The sequence below is a fragment of the Ylistrum balloti genome, unplaced genomic scaffold (genome assembly GCF_031769215.1).
Source record: "Ylistrum balloti isolate Yb309-2 unplaced genomic scaffold, AGI_CSIRO_Ybal_v1 Utg371644, whole genome shotgun sequence".
NCBI lineage: Eukaryota > Metazoa > Mollusca > Bivalvia > Pectinida > Pectinidae > Ylistrum > Ylistrum balloti.
The window spans coordinates 247,083-262,294 of record NW_026782836.1 but is presented as its reverse complement, the minus strand read 5'-3'; the positions used below and the strand labels follow the sequence as shown (position 1 = coordinate 262,294).

The 15,212-nt window shown below is 35.1% G+C and overlaps 1 protein-coding gene across 1 annotated transcript in view; it reads left to right on the top strand.

Annotated features, from left to right (window-relative positions):
* The first annotated feature begins 10,294 nt into the window (after nucleotides 1–10,294).
* The window catches only part of LOC132563242 (transmembrane cell adhesion receptor mua-3-like), a 50,869-nt gene continuing 45,951 nt past the window's right edge, over nucleotides 10,295–15,212 (top strand). Inside the window, exons 1-7 of the mRNA XM_060227997.1 lie at nucleotides 10,295–10,328; nucleotides 10,945–11,106; nucleotides 11,755–11,916; nucleotides 12,687–12,848; nucleotides 13,376–13,537; nucleotides 13,925–14,086; nucleotides 14,787–14,948. Of these exons, the coding sequence (XP_060083980.1) occupies nucleotides 10,295–10,328; nucleotides 10,945–11,106; nucleotides 11,755–11,916; nucleotides 12,687–12,848; nucleotides 13,376–13,537; nucleotides 13,925–14,086; nucleotides 14,787–14,948 (1,006 nt within the window). The remainder of the gene's footprint in view (nucleotides 10,329–10,944; nucleotides 11,107–11,754; nucleotides 11,917–12,686; nucleotides 12,849–13,375; nucleotides 13,538–13,924; nucleotides 14,087–14,786; nucleotides 14,949–15,212) is intronic.

Below are 15,212 nucleotides of genomic sequence, written 5' to 3'. Positions count from 1 at the left end.
GCTGTCTGGTAATTCTACACATTCTGATGAAGGTCTGTCTGGTCATTCTAATTATACACAGGGACATCTGTCTGGTAGTTCTACACATTCTGATGAAGGTCTGTCTGGACATCCTAACTATACAGATGGACAGCTGTCTGGTAGTTCTACACATTCTGATGAAGGTCTATCTGGTCATTCTAATGATACACAGGGACATCTGTCTGGTAGTTCTACACATTCCGATGAAGGTCTATCTGGTCAATCTAACTATACAGATGGACAGGTGTCTGGTAGTTCTACACATTCTGATGAAGGTCTATCTAGTCATTCTAATTATACAGATGGACAGCCGTCTGGTAGTTCTACACAATCTGATGAAGGTATATCTGGTCATTCTAATTATACGGATGGACAACTGTCTGGTAGTTCTATACATTCTTATGAAGGTCTGTCTGGTCATTCTAACTATACAGATGGACAGCTGTCTGGTAGTTCTACACATTCTGATGAAGGTCTGTCTGGTCATTCTAACTATACAGGTGGACAGCTGTCTGGTAGTTCTACACATTCTGATAAAGGTCTATCTGGTCATTCTAATGATACACAGGGACATCTGTCTGGTAGTTCTAAACATTCCGATGAAGGTCTATCAGGTCATTCTAATTATACAGGTGGACAGCTGTCTGGTAGTTCTACACATTCTGAAGAAGGTCTATCTAGTCACTCTAATTATACAGATGGACGGCTATCTACGCAATCTAACGATACACCACCTAGTAATTCGAGCCATTCAGAAAATCCTCCATATGAACAAGCACATTCAGTAAACAAATTCGATGGCACAAAAAATATACCTTATACTTCTCTAAAACAAGATCATTCAACGAAATCTGAACCTTTCTCCAAATATCTAGATAGAATAGAAAATTACACTACAGGTTATGATTTACCAACAGGAAATTCTACAAATCTCAATGGACTTTCAGGCAGTTTAATTGTTAATAGATCTCACAATGAAGTGAATAGTGATAATTACTCACGTGGTCTAGATGACAGTTTTGACCATCAGTATAACTTGCCAGGGCTAGAAAGTAGCCTTAAAAATGATTCACTAACCGGTAATTTTAACAATTCAGATGCATTTCCCGGTAATTCTACATATGAAGATGGAGTTGTGGGAAGGACTACGTCTTCCAATGCTTCAGATAAGCAATCGGGTGATTTCAAGAAGTTAGATGAAAAAGATTCCAAGCTTTCTGCTCGTACAGACAGACTGACAAGCTATTCCGACTATCAAACTGACGCAGATGAAATGGCACGTGGATTCAACCACCAGCACATCTCTGATGGAGCAAATGATACTTCCAAGCCTCGAAATGAACTTACAGGCATATCCTCGGGATCCTATAGTTTTGGTAGACCATCGTTTAATTCTATCTCTGCCGGTGGTTCAGATGGACTGTTGGATGAAGTGAAAGGTATCACAAACGACCCAGTTGGACATACGTCTGATCATTATGATGGACAAAGTAGCAGTTCAAGCTACACAGATGGAGGCAACAAGGGATATGGACACAGTTCTGAAGGACTTACGACCAGTCCAACGCATTCAAATGCTTCAGACTTGTCTACCCGTACATTTAACACATCAACTGCTGATGCTGGAAACGGTGCTCCAAATGCGTATCACAATAGTTCAGATGGAATATCAGATGATTCCAAATATGAAAGTGTGCCCATGGACTTTAACAACTACTCGAATAATTCAGATGAAATTATGAAAAATTCCAATCATTCCCATGATTCAGGTGGTGGACCAGCGCTTAATTCTAAACCTTCAGATAGTTCATTTGGACGAATGGGTCTTTCGAAAACAGTCAGTACAAAAGGGAGAGGTTCCGAACAGTCGGATGGCAGTAGTGGAGCAGGCGGAAACATTCATGGTATTAGTAGGACGCAAACTATATCTAATAGCTCCCAGCATGGTCATGTCGACGGGGAATCTAGGAATGGCACATCTGACAATGAAGCAATTACTATCAGCAGTCAAAATATCGAAGAAGATAAGAACGACAGCAGAATTGGCCCTAAAGGACAAGAATCAATGCAAAGTAATGGTTTTAATACTTCAAGTGATACGGCAGAGATTTCTTATAATAATGCATCTAACGCTAAACATAGCAAAAGTTCGGAACAAGAAAGTTTTAGAGAAACAAGTACATTTCAAGCAATGCCCATCGATGAAATCTCTGGCCGAAATGACGGTGCAGATAAAAATGGGGTCGGTAGTGTGGAAAACAAATTGAATGTCACATCAAATAGTTACCCGATAGTCGGTAAAGATCACGCACAGGATGTTAATACTGTCAACGAAGGCGAAAAAATAAGTGGTAATGTACACAACAAGGATACAGATGGATTTAACAGTATATCTAACGGAAGTGAGTCTACCGATGGCAATCAGATAACTGAAATAGCAAGTGTTGATGACTCGACGAAAGCTGGGAGGCGTTCTGGGGAACCCGATCAGGATTTGCTGAATTATGGCAGTAACTCAACAGATACAGAAGGCGTCGGACGCGGCAACACATCAGCATCTTCAGAGAGAAGCGTTGATGGAGTCGGTTCGAATACTATCAAGAAGGAATACATGAGTACTGCGACAGATCGTCTAAACAATGCCTCCATCAAAGTGGGCACGGATCCTTTACAAAGGTTAGAATCTAAACATGATGACAGTGGCTTTTTTGGAGGTGGTGATACATCGGACAGTATTGAAAATGTTACAACGTTGACCAGCCCAACACACAGTGATGCCGTCAGTGACGACGCATTTGATAGTAGTATCACACTACACCCAAATGTTACAAACGATGGCCAAAATATTTTAACTGGATATTCACAGGACCCTAAATCAAATATAGAGAACACGCTCCAAAACACAAACAAATCGTCTGGTGCTAGTGAGTACAAGCAATCATATACCCATAATGCTTTGCGTGGTAGCACTGATGCATGGAATAATAATCGGAATAACACCCATATAACTGAAGCATTTAACAATATAAGGCAAAAAGAAAATACTACAGGTTCATCGCTTAAATACAACGGTGTGGATGCTAAAGGGGTATTAAAAATGAATACTGTTAATAGGACTGATTATCATATTGATAGTCAGGGTGATCACGTGTTTAGTAAAGAAATTTTACGTATTGTTAATTCCAATAATTCCTTAGTGATCGATAAATCGTCTATAGATGGATCAGAAAAAAGAAATGTATCCCTTAAAGGCACCGATAAAACGTCAACCGCTGAACAGGTTGGAACAGAGAGGAATAATAGTTCAATGAATAAAATATACGACAGGGATACGTTGAATATAACTATTGACAAAGGAAATAACTTTAATACATCGAGTGTTGATATGAGCAAACATCCTCAAAGCACTCCTGGACACGGTGTTCTTCAAAACAGTCAAGGAGAAAGAATGTCAGACCATCTAAACGATTTAAACAACACATATGTTCTTAGTAATGAATTCAGAAAACAAAGTAACGGGACAAACAGCACGATGAATGGATATAAAGAAACTGGTGATGATAATCATGGTGATCTATTCAAATTAGAAACGATTACTTATAGTTCTGAGTCTGGTGTTTATATAAACACTAGTATGACATCGTCAACAGGTGGCATAATTGCATCAGGTAATGATACAAGAGAATCAGTTAACACTAAAATAACTAATATAAATTCGAACAATTCTTTAGATAATAATACAAGTAAAACATTCAAAACAATGGATGATGGTTTGTTCAACAACGATACAGGTATTACCAGTTCTGTTGTATTTTCTACAACAGAAAACAGATCAAGAGATCAGAACAAAACTGTATCTGAATCTGTCCGCAATATAGTACCGAACTCAAGTGTATCACAAGAAAGCCAAAACTTGAACAAGGACAAAACATTGCTAAGCAACACACCATTGCAGGAAAACAAAGTGTTCGATTACGACGGTTTATTACAGGGACCTCAGAACATACTCGGATCACATGACAAATTAAAACATGCATCAAGTTCATCATCTGATAACGAAACGTATAACCAGCAAGATGTCCCTTCTCAAGAGAATGGTCGAGGACGTTCAGATCAAGACTTCAACCGACCGAACACTAACAAAATTGTTATCGGTACTGGGAACATTTCTGCATCATTATTCCACAGCAATGATACCAGCCAAGTTAATAATCCGGAAACTAGACAGCAACCAGAAACAGACAGTGGACAGTCACAACAAGAAACACATTCAGATCAAAATATGACAATCGACGAGAATGTAGGTTTAAATTTCAACAACAATGTAACAGCTGATGAAAGCAGCATTGGCTTAACTACCGCTTATGTTGGCAATGGATATGACAACTCAGGTAAACGTCCTGGTGATTTATACAACAACAGTCATGGAAATAGAGCTACAGAAACGACAGGGTTGTCGAATTCGCCAGGGACGGTGAATAAATCCAAAGATACCAGGAAAGAAATTGGCAGTATAGAGGGGAATTATATGAACAAGCTTAATGGCACTAACATATCATCGACAAACAGTGGTGATTCTTCTGTTGGAGTACTACCAACCGGCGATGATTCCACACTCACTGAGGGTAGTAATGTCTTTAATACTACGTTAGGGGATAGCGCCGTATTTACAGATGCTAATGTGACGAAGAGCACTGACGTAGATATTATACGTAATGACACTAGCCAGTTTGATAGTACACCTGCTGAACAGATAAATGGCTCAAACGTAGAGATAGACATTACAAATAGGTTAGAATATCATGACATTGATGGACTAATACACCATGAATCCAGTGATATAACCTCTACTAATCAGACAATCACAGATGATGTCAACGAACTAAGTAAAACTGGAATTGGTATTAAAAATAATAGATATATAAACAGTAGTCGTGATGAATCCAGTGAAACGTACAAAAGAGATAGGGATTCGACAAGAGACCAAGCAGACAGGTTGGCAGCAAAAGCTAAGACCGGACAATATGAAGGCTTAATTGATGGATCTGATAATGTCACCATGATCGTAAACAATGGAAGCGTTGTTCAGGAAAACACAGGTCATATGCACATTGATATTGATGATTCAAATACAAGTAGACATAACATCGACAGTGTCGAAAATACCTTCAATGACAGCGAATCCTTTCCAAACAGGACGGTTCATTTCAATATGAACATAACCGCTGATGTATTTGATATTAAGAATATCAAGAACCTAAGAAATACTGATAATATACATGATAACCAAAGCTCAACATCTTATAACATATATCATAATGAATCATTTCCTCCTAATCATTCTAATGTTTCAACGGGTGATAATTCAGCCCAGAATAGTAGTAACATACCTAGCGCTACTAACCTAAACGAATATAAGACATCACCACCGAGCCCTGACCTTGATAAAAGTGAGGTTGTATTAGGAATTCACCTTGGAAGTAACCGTACAGAAAATTCAACATATGACCTTGATAAGGGAAATAATATTCTGGGGAATGGTAGTAATTTAGAGGCTAATGGTGATGGAATAGGTTCGCGGCAGACTCTGACCAATTCGACAGTCCCAGCGTCGGGTACCGACATGACAAATCAAGAAAAAAGAAACGCCACAAACTGGAGACATTTAGATGAAGATGTTTTAGACCTCACAAACAGGTCAAACTCTAATACTAATGGTGTCTATGATGTTAAGTCTGGTGGGATTGATCGACGCGTCAATACAAATAGACGAGACAAAACACCTGCAGGCATTGAAAAGACAGAACGACTCGTAGAACTAGAAGCACAAAGTGGCTTAAATATTAATCAAAATCACTCCACACATAACAACTCTGGCATTGGATCAAGAGAAGAAAACGGGAACATGACACTTCTTGATAAAGCTAGAGATGGAATTTTCAGTGATAATAATGGTGATTCAGGTATGGAAGAGAAATTGAAGGTGATCGGAGAGGCACAAAAAATGATCATAGAAAAGAACAATGAAACAGAAACTAATTTGTTCACTGTTAATAGCTTTATCTCATCAAACACTACTAAATCAACAGTCACAGATTTAAGGAGCGGTGGGGATTCGGAAAATGTTACCAGTCAAACAAACAAAGGAATGTTAGAGAGTGTTGTGTTCGGATCGGATAATGCAACAAGCAGTTTTGATGATAAAAGTGGAATAAGCGTGATTATTCCAGGAGGAGATGATAATGGAACTAATGGCTCAGATTCAGATATCGGTGATGTCAATGACACACAAAGTCACAATCAAAATGAGATGAGTCTGCATAATGATAACAGAACGTACGACGTGCTTCAAAGAAGTGATAACATGAACCTGTCTGCTATGCACAATAATAACAGCGATTACGATTATCAGTTTGACAAGCTAAACGTAACATCTGATAACAGTGAGTATACAGAATCGTTGTACAAAGCAAAGCCAACATTGCTTAGAGTAGTTATAGTACAGCTTGAAACACTAACATCAATGGCACGTTACTAATTCCAGTTACTGATATCCAGATAGGTTCCTCATTTACAAATACATCGAAATAACATAGCTTTCTCGGTTACAATGACATCAAGTTGATACAGTTGCTTCATCGCATTGATATTTAACAAATACAGTCGCATCTTTTCCAACGGTATCAAAATAATAACAGCTGTCTTTTTTATACTTACATAACCATAATACATTTGTCTCATTTACATTTGATAATCAGCATGAGTCATTGGGGACTGACGACATGTATGAAACAGACAATGCACAGAGTGATATGTAAGACGCACAGGAGCAAAGTTAACTCTCGAAAAATCCATACCAACCTATCAAATTTATATTGAGAAAGAACATCATCATAAAAATTGAACTTAATGTAAAAAAAAAGAACTAAACATCTACTGACTTGTTGTTTTAAAACAAGTATTGATTTTGATATTAAGTATATTGAAACTCTCTTCTTAGAATCACAAATAATAGATCATTAAACAATCACAATTATTTTGCGTTTACGCTACACTCATCCGATAGATTGCTAAATGCTAAAAGGCAATATATGAAAATTATGGAGACTTACGAGTAAATATCGTAAAAGCAATTATGTATGCAACGAGGATTAAGCTGGCGAAATTTGTAGGATTTTCTTGTAAGATGCACGTCTAAATCGTTAAGTGGAAACAAAAAATTGTTACAACGAATCAGATTTTATTCACTAAATATAAGACAACTATGGCTAAAGCTCGCTAGATTTGGAAGTTGATACTAAATATAGCTCAAAACCTTGTAAAATATTATTTTACAGTGAGAATGAAACTGCCAGAAAAGTGATAAGACTGATAAGTATACAAGAAACAGTGAATACGTCCAGAAACGCTCCTACAAGAGAAAGAATATTGCGCAATTGTAGACATTTGTTAAGAAATGTAAAGTATGATAGAGAATAAAGTCGTGTCTGCTATAATAAAGTAATTTCAAATCTTTATAAATAAAATAGTTTTAGTGACAGCATTGTTGAAATTGAAATTCGTCTAATTCGAATAGTAACACAACATCAAAATAATAGGACTCAGTATGGAAAACTCCAGTATCTATACGATATTAGTGGTTGTACAGAGCACAATGTGAGCAATAACTCCAGTATCTTATGATATTAGTGATTGTTCAGAGCTCAATGTGAGCAATAACACCGACTTCAGAATGTCATATTGTGTTTGAGGACACGCAAGATTAACATATATAGTCAGCAGTAACCAAACCAGGGAAAGCAGGTTTTATTACAGACGAATTATCACGCTGTATTACCTGTGTTTCCATAAACTTGTTTAAAAACCTTATTCATTTTAACAGAAAATTCGTTTACCTGCGTTTAGTACATTGGTAACACCTGTGAAAGTGACACTGATTAGACGACTAATTAACGTGATTAGCTTGTGCAGGGAACCATATAAAAAGTTAATAACTTTGGAGAACACACTGTTCATGCTCGACCGACTTTTACACACTTTATATAGACATTGGTATGGCTAGAACAAAACATGGCGTTTTAAAACACTATTATTATAAGTTGTACGAAGAATTGTTTCAAATGATTTACGGAACTAACGCATATATAGCAAGGTCTCTATCTGAAAGAGTATCTCGACAATCCGAATTTGTTAATTAATTGTAAGCTTTTAAGGCGTATCTGTAACCGTAACAATTAAATCAATATGCGTTTCAAAACAGTTTGAATTAAAGGCAGACACAGCAACGCATTTTCAATTATCTTTATAGATGATATGTTCTGAAAAGTGCCCATTAGGCACACAAGTGAGTTACATCTTTTAATACCATTTAGAATTAGAAACAGGTGACTTTAGATACGGTAGAGAAATATTGTTAATGTAAATGCATCACACAGCATTTTACGTATGAAATCATATTGCATTTCGTTTAACATCATGGATGCTGCAAGGATATATGGTTAAAACATATGCTACATTTATGTCATTTATCAATGTAACTTGTAGCAAAACTAACACTTAATTCATTGGTTCCTGATAACATTGTATCACATACTGAGTTATACCCGAGGTAAAGCATACTCATTACTTATAACTGGTCATGGTGTCGTACAACATAATTTAATTCATCAACTATACCAATTTGACTTACGTTATCATTACTTAAACAGAAGCTTTAGACATTCCGAGTGACTTGTGCTAGAGAAGAAGACTTTGTCCGCAACAAAGTGTACGTTGTTTGATTGTGATTCGACAAAGTGATATATATCGTCCAATGGAAAACGATGGAGCCATAGACCCAAAGAGAGGAGTATAATAGTACAACTAAGGAAGGCCGTCAAATGTTGAGGAAAGAATCGGAATTGGGAACTGCGGTGACAACAACGTAATCAATGTTTACAATATGCAATGAAGACTTCCATGAAACGGATTGATCTGCACCCAACGATTATCAAGCAGAACTACATCATTGAAGAGACGACTTCATTATACTACACCGATGATAAAAATCAAGAAAAACTTCTACAAATATCAATATTAAAAAATAATGTGCTCTTTCATGACATAATACAGCATGATATTACATCTTCTTTGATACACACAATACATATAAGACATTCTAATGAAGGTAAGCGACGATGACTTTCGAATAATTTCTCACAATCCAACGACTTTGCTTGAGATGGTAAGCAGAGGGATCAGTAAATTGCTTTCAATATTGGAGCTATGAATGTATATGTTGAATATAAATTGTGCATACCTACATTGTATATGCCTGAAAGGGCTTGTAATCTTCATACTCGGAACGCCACCGATGACGGAGGTACTTGTTCACGCTATGGTTCTGCGTGCTGGTACAGCTTAATATACGGCTGTAAGAGAGGGGGTTCATATTTCAGTGTGTTTTGTTCTGTATGTCACTTGTTTGTTATCTCGTTGTTTTCTTTGGCGACATTTACTATAACAATTGATATATCATTTCATGTCTTTTACGTTTGAATATAATATCATACTGTTAACATTTGTTGAATTTGTTTCTGTAAAATATGTTCTGATAAAATATGTATAACCAAGAAAATACATTTTCAGATGTAACATGTGAATGTGAACGCAATGTGCCACGTTTGATACCACTATGTTTTAACAAGTTAAACGATGTTTTCAACTGTTACTCATTTGCGTTGTGTTGTATTGTGTTGGTGTAGATGCTATGCTCTGCATACGTGCCTGCTTGGCAGAAATCGGTTTAGCCAAATATGTTAACCGGAAACCACAAGAAATGTAGTGTAATAGATATGAATGTAGCATGTTTTACACGTGTGTAACCCAATATCAAATATAAAACGTTTCATAATGATAATGTAATGTTTCTGTCTTCAAAGTTAATATGTATAATAAGTATTAACATGTATATTAATTGTAACTGTTTAAATGTTTCCTATACAAATCATCTATATGGACGTTTACCTGTATTTAACATACGTGTTCGTTTTTAACGACCTAATATAAAAATATCTGTTGTGTTTTCTTATGAATATGGTTTGGATGAACACATACGATTTCACACTTTGTGGTAAACTATACGTATTTTATATATTTTGATTTATTTCTCATTATAGCTCTCGGCCATAACAACCGCTGTTCTCCTGAGGACCCTGGAACATGCGCAATCGAGGCCAATTTGAAATGTTTAAAGACGAAGTTAACAGACGACTACAGATGTCAGTGTGACGAAATGGAATTCTGGGATAAGAAGAAATGTAGATCACGTATGTACAACATATATCGTGAATGATTCTACATTGATGATAAGTTGATTTTCTATGATTACCTTTGTTATTTTTTAGTTTGTTTTGTTGGTTGTTTTCTTACTAATAATCTATTTTTAACTTGTATTACAAGGTAATTCCCACAATTCCACAATCCAACAACCCCACAATCCTAAAGCTTTGGCAGAAACGGAGAGCTAATTTGATTTACAAAGATATCTTAAAATGAATGGAATGCGTTATAAAACTTCAAAATGTGTATTAATTCATTACATTAAGTATTGACTTACACATATTTAAAACACACATTTAATAGCGCATTGCTCCTTGTCAGTTTTTCGATCGAATCAAACAAATTTATTAAAGAAATTTGGAAAAGATTTAAGGTCGTATTCATAATTTAAAATTACTGTTTGAATCAATCAGCAATTCTAACGTTGTGAAATTGATGAGTGCATTTTTTAATATAAAAATATTAGTACGAATAGCTCTTTGCGTAATTGTACAAAACTTTACTGCTTACATTAAGTATTTATAATACCATGTACTGCTCTCATTGTGTCCATTATTTTTTATCTGGATAGTAAAGATTACGGCTTTTTTGTACCCTCGATAGGAGCTCGCTTTGAAGAGGAATGTCTTCCTGACTTTTATGAGAGCTGTCAGTACAAACCCCATCTGAAATGTATCGTGTCAGATAATGCTGAGAGGTACACTTGTCAGTGCGGGGAAGATGACAGTGTCTATTGGGATTCTGTTGTCAAAGAATGTAAACCCAGTAAGTAAGCTCAAGGGAAAAGAATACATCTTATTTAGGATTATATCATAAATATAAATGCGACACGTCTTTTCATCTATTATCATGAACTTGTTCAAAGGTAAAGTTGAAGTGTTATCGATATGAATGTTTGATCTACGTTCTGATTAAAACTTGATTAATTTAGTGAGAAGAATTAATAACGAAACACTCATCTACAAAATAATGATAATTTGTAAAGAATCATATTCCCTTGTCATACTTGCAAGGAAACTAAACAAAATAGTATCAATGACATTTACATGTGTGATGTATATAGGCGTGTATATAGCTAAAGTATAAATCTATGTACAAAATACGACTGCTATTAGACTTTTCAACTCTACAATATATAGAAACACAAATGGCTTATTTGTCATGAAATATAATTAGATTGCTGTTGTTTAGGTGTTATTCTATGCATTTCAATCAATTTTGCTGTTTTATTTATTTGTTGTAGTTGGTTTTGTATGCAGGCGTTAAGTCGAATGGGTTGAAAACATTACGCCACACTTTGCATATTTACCTTGCTATTAATACGGGGTCAGATTTGAGATTTTATTGATACCTCAACCATGGGTAATGTTAATTTAATTATGAGTGTTAGATTTCAGTGTTTATTTTTACCAGGACCTGACCATTCTGAACAATGTCAACCGGATATAGTAAATAGTTGCAGACATCATCATCAGCTCAAGTGTTTACCTTCAATGTCGTCAGCTTTCCACACATGTCAATGTGAAAACACAAATGAAACGTACTGGGATTCTAAAGCCAAACTCTGCCTCAGACGTACGTGATAACAATGTGTAAAGACATCAGTCATAAAAGATGATATATATCATACATTGTTTTTTTAATTGTCGTTAATTCATTTTATTTTCAAATTTATAGACGAGAAAACAAACTATAAGGCTTAACTCATTACAATATAGCTGGATTTATATAAAATTTGTAGCTCACAAGGCTAAACCACTCCCTAATCACGAATGTAATGTAATTATACTTTTAACTCAGTCCGATGTTAGGAAGCAAAATACCAACAGCCTGGGGGCGGGGGATATGTCTATAGTAACAAAACGGGCATAAAATCCATCATATTGTCGGCCCTTAGAATCACTGACGAATCCTAAAAGGAAGCTACATGATACAGTTTAATTCATTGTATGGCACTATTGTATCTAACTTTAATTTTGTATTAAACATGTTTAATTACCTGTGTATCTTTTGTAAAATCATTAACATCATTATCATGTTTTGTAATATTTTGCTATAATAAGGATATGCACGTATTCCATGCTCATTAGTGTATCTTGTGATTGTCATAGTTTCATGGATTTAAGTTTTAATTACGATTTCGTTAACGGAGAGGTATTTTCTTACTGTCTGTGACATGCAGATCATATACTGAAAGTGAAAAGCCAATTTTACAATATTTCCGTTTAAAACGTACCTCTCTTGAGGCTTTTAAAACCAATTCTACAATATTTCCGTATAAATCATTCCTCTCCTGATGCTTTTAGTTATAATTTCATTGTATATCTTTACTTTTATTCAAATAGGGTTCGAATATGGAAATGAATGTAACAACAACGTTACAAACAGCTGTTTACACAGTGGTCATCTGCAATGCTTAGAATCTGAGTTTCCCGGTAAACATATTTGTAGATGTGTAAATGAGACTACCCATTTTTGGAACCCAAACACTAATTCATGCCTAGCACGTAAGTATAACATAATAACTGATTACAATAGAATTGAATGTTGTAATATCAAAACTGAACAATTAATAAATCAATCAGCAAATTAATAAAGGATTGTCCAGCAGAGTAGTCGCTAATTATCTATGAATTGATTGTTCTATTAATATTTACTGAGTAACAACACGAAATGCTTGTACAGATTTTAATGTATAATCACTGAAAAACACCTAACCTTATTCTCCAAACATCTTGTTTCCTTTTTTTTTTTTTTTTTTTTATTTCATCGATTTTAAGCTTTAATAATGATTTTATAGCATATTCATAATATTTTCTATGTATTTTAGGGATATTATTTTGGTATCATTATCTTATTTGTAGATGTATATCACGGAAAACACAAAGGTTTTGTTTATATATTATAATAAGCATGTTCTTCCAACACGTTGTGATTCATATTAGCTTCCCATTGGATAACTCTTATATGTAACAGAGGATCAGTATTACATCTTCATAGCAATTCTAACTTATATTGTTAACTATCTCTTCAGGGCCAGAGCATGGCGATCACTGCTCAAAGGATTTCATAAATAGTTGCAAACATAATGATGAACTGGTGTGTCTGATATCGTCAATAAGTGGTGACTTCACCTGTCAATGTGACGACGAAGAAAAGAAATTTTGGAATACATTGAAAAAACGATGTATAACCAGTAAGTTGTTTTTTGTCCATTACTGCCGTTAGTGTGTTATATCGTATGTGAAACTCGATATTTTATACATGTACCTTGATCTCACTTGGCAACGTGACGACACATGGCGAGTATCGCCGATAAAGCAGAGGACGCATACTCTTCAGAAACAATTTTTTTCTTCTTTTTTTATGTTATTCCCTAGTTAGGATTCTGTTCGCGTGGTAATATATTTTCGTGGTTTTCTTATAACAGTTCAATGTATTCGTTTTCGGGTTGAATTTGCTGAAGGACGCAATGCAAATATTATAAAAAAATCCAATACACTTCTTTTAAAACAAATAAAGATAGTTCCATCACAAATCAGCGTGAATCAGAAATACAAAGTATCATTTATTATCATTCCAGGACCGTCATTCGGCGATCCATGCAAACCGAGTTTTGTGGAAAGCTGCATGTTTCCATCCGAGTTAAAGTGTATGAAGGTGGAAGGTTCCGACAACTTTACATGCCGATGTTCAAACGAGAAGGAAACGTTCTGGAATAGCTTATATGAAGTGTGTTCGGACAGTAAGTAAAGTTTGATTTTAATTTGTTAAAAGTAAATTTCAAAAATCTTTTTACAAATAGCACATTAAAGTAATTAATATGGGACTTTTTCCCCATCCCATTTTCCCTCTGACGTTTGAAGAGTTTTGATGGATGAGATACGATTTGAAGTACCAGGTAATGCATCAGTATTAAATTTTTCCTTTGATCTTTACGTGTTACATTGAATTTATCAATTTGATTTAGTGCAAAGTACGCATGCTATTAGTGGTGACATTTTAGAGCTATTTTATCCTTTTTTGTAATACAAAGGTGTAATATATTTATATAACTTACGAAATAAATATCACTCAATATTGTGAATAGAAATACAATACCTATCAGTAGGCTATGAATTTCATCTGACATTTCCGATGGGGATTATATTTTATGAATAAATTAATTAGTCTTTTGATATCTAATCGAGTGGAATTTCCAGGAAACATCATCAATTGTCCAATTGATTCATATTCTTTGGTTTGTACATGAAAAAATATAAAAGAAAAACAAAACAAATATACATACACCTTAACTGCCTTTTTACGATAATTATGGTATCGATAACATTATGAAGAGTGATTCTGAATGGAATTGAACTAGTCCAGTATAACCCTAACCTTACAAGAATATAATTTATCACGACATCGGTAGAAGAATTATGACATAATGACCCATTTTTCAGGACAAGGATATGGAGAAACGTGTGACGAAGAGTTTCCCGAGAGTTGTCTGTATTCACCTGAGTTGGTCTGTCAGCCACAGGCTGGCTTTGGAGAGAGTATCTGTCAGTGTGTTGATGAGTATTTAACTTACTGGGACCCGATAACGAGAGTATGTAAATCACGTAAGTGACTATTATACGTAGATGAAAGATTGCAGTAGGCTTTATCACCTCATACAAACGTGCAGCCTTGTTCTTGTAAACTTGTCAGAGATAATTAATTTGAAGAAAATGTACTGAATTATGGGGTTAACCTTCCCATCTAAAATATTATATTTCTATCGATCACTGAGTTTTCCTCGTCGCTTGCTAGCTTTAAAATCTAAGTCCATCATTGACGAGTCCTAGAAGTTGAATTCATTGTTTAGCTCTACCGTATTTTACTTA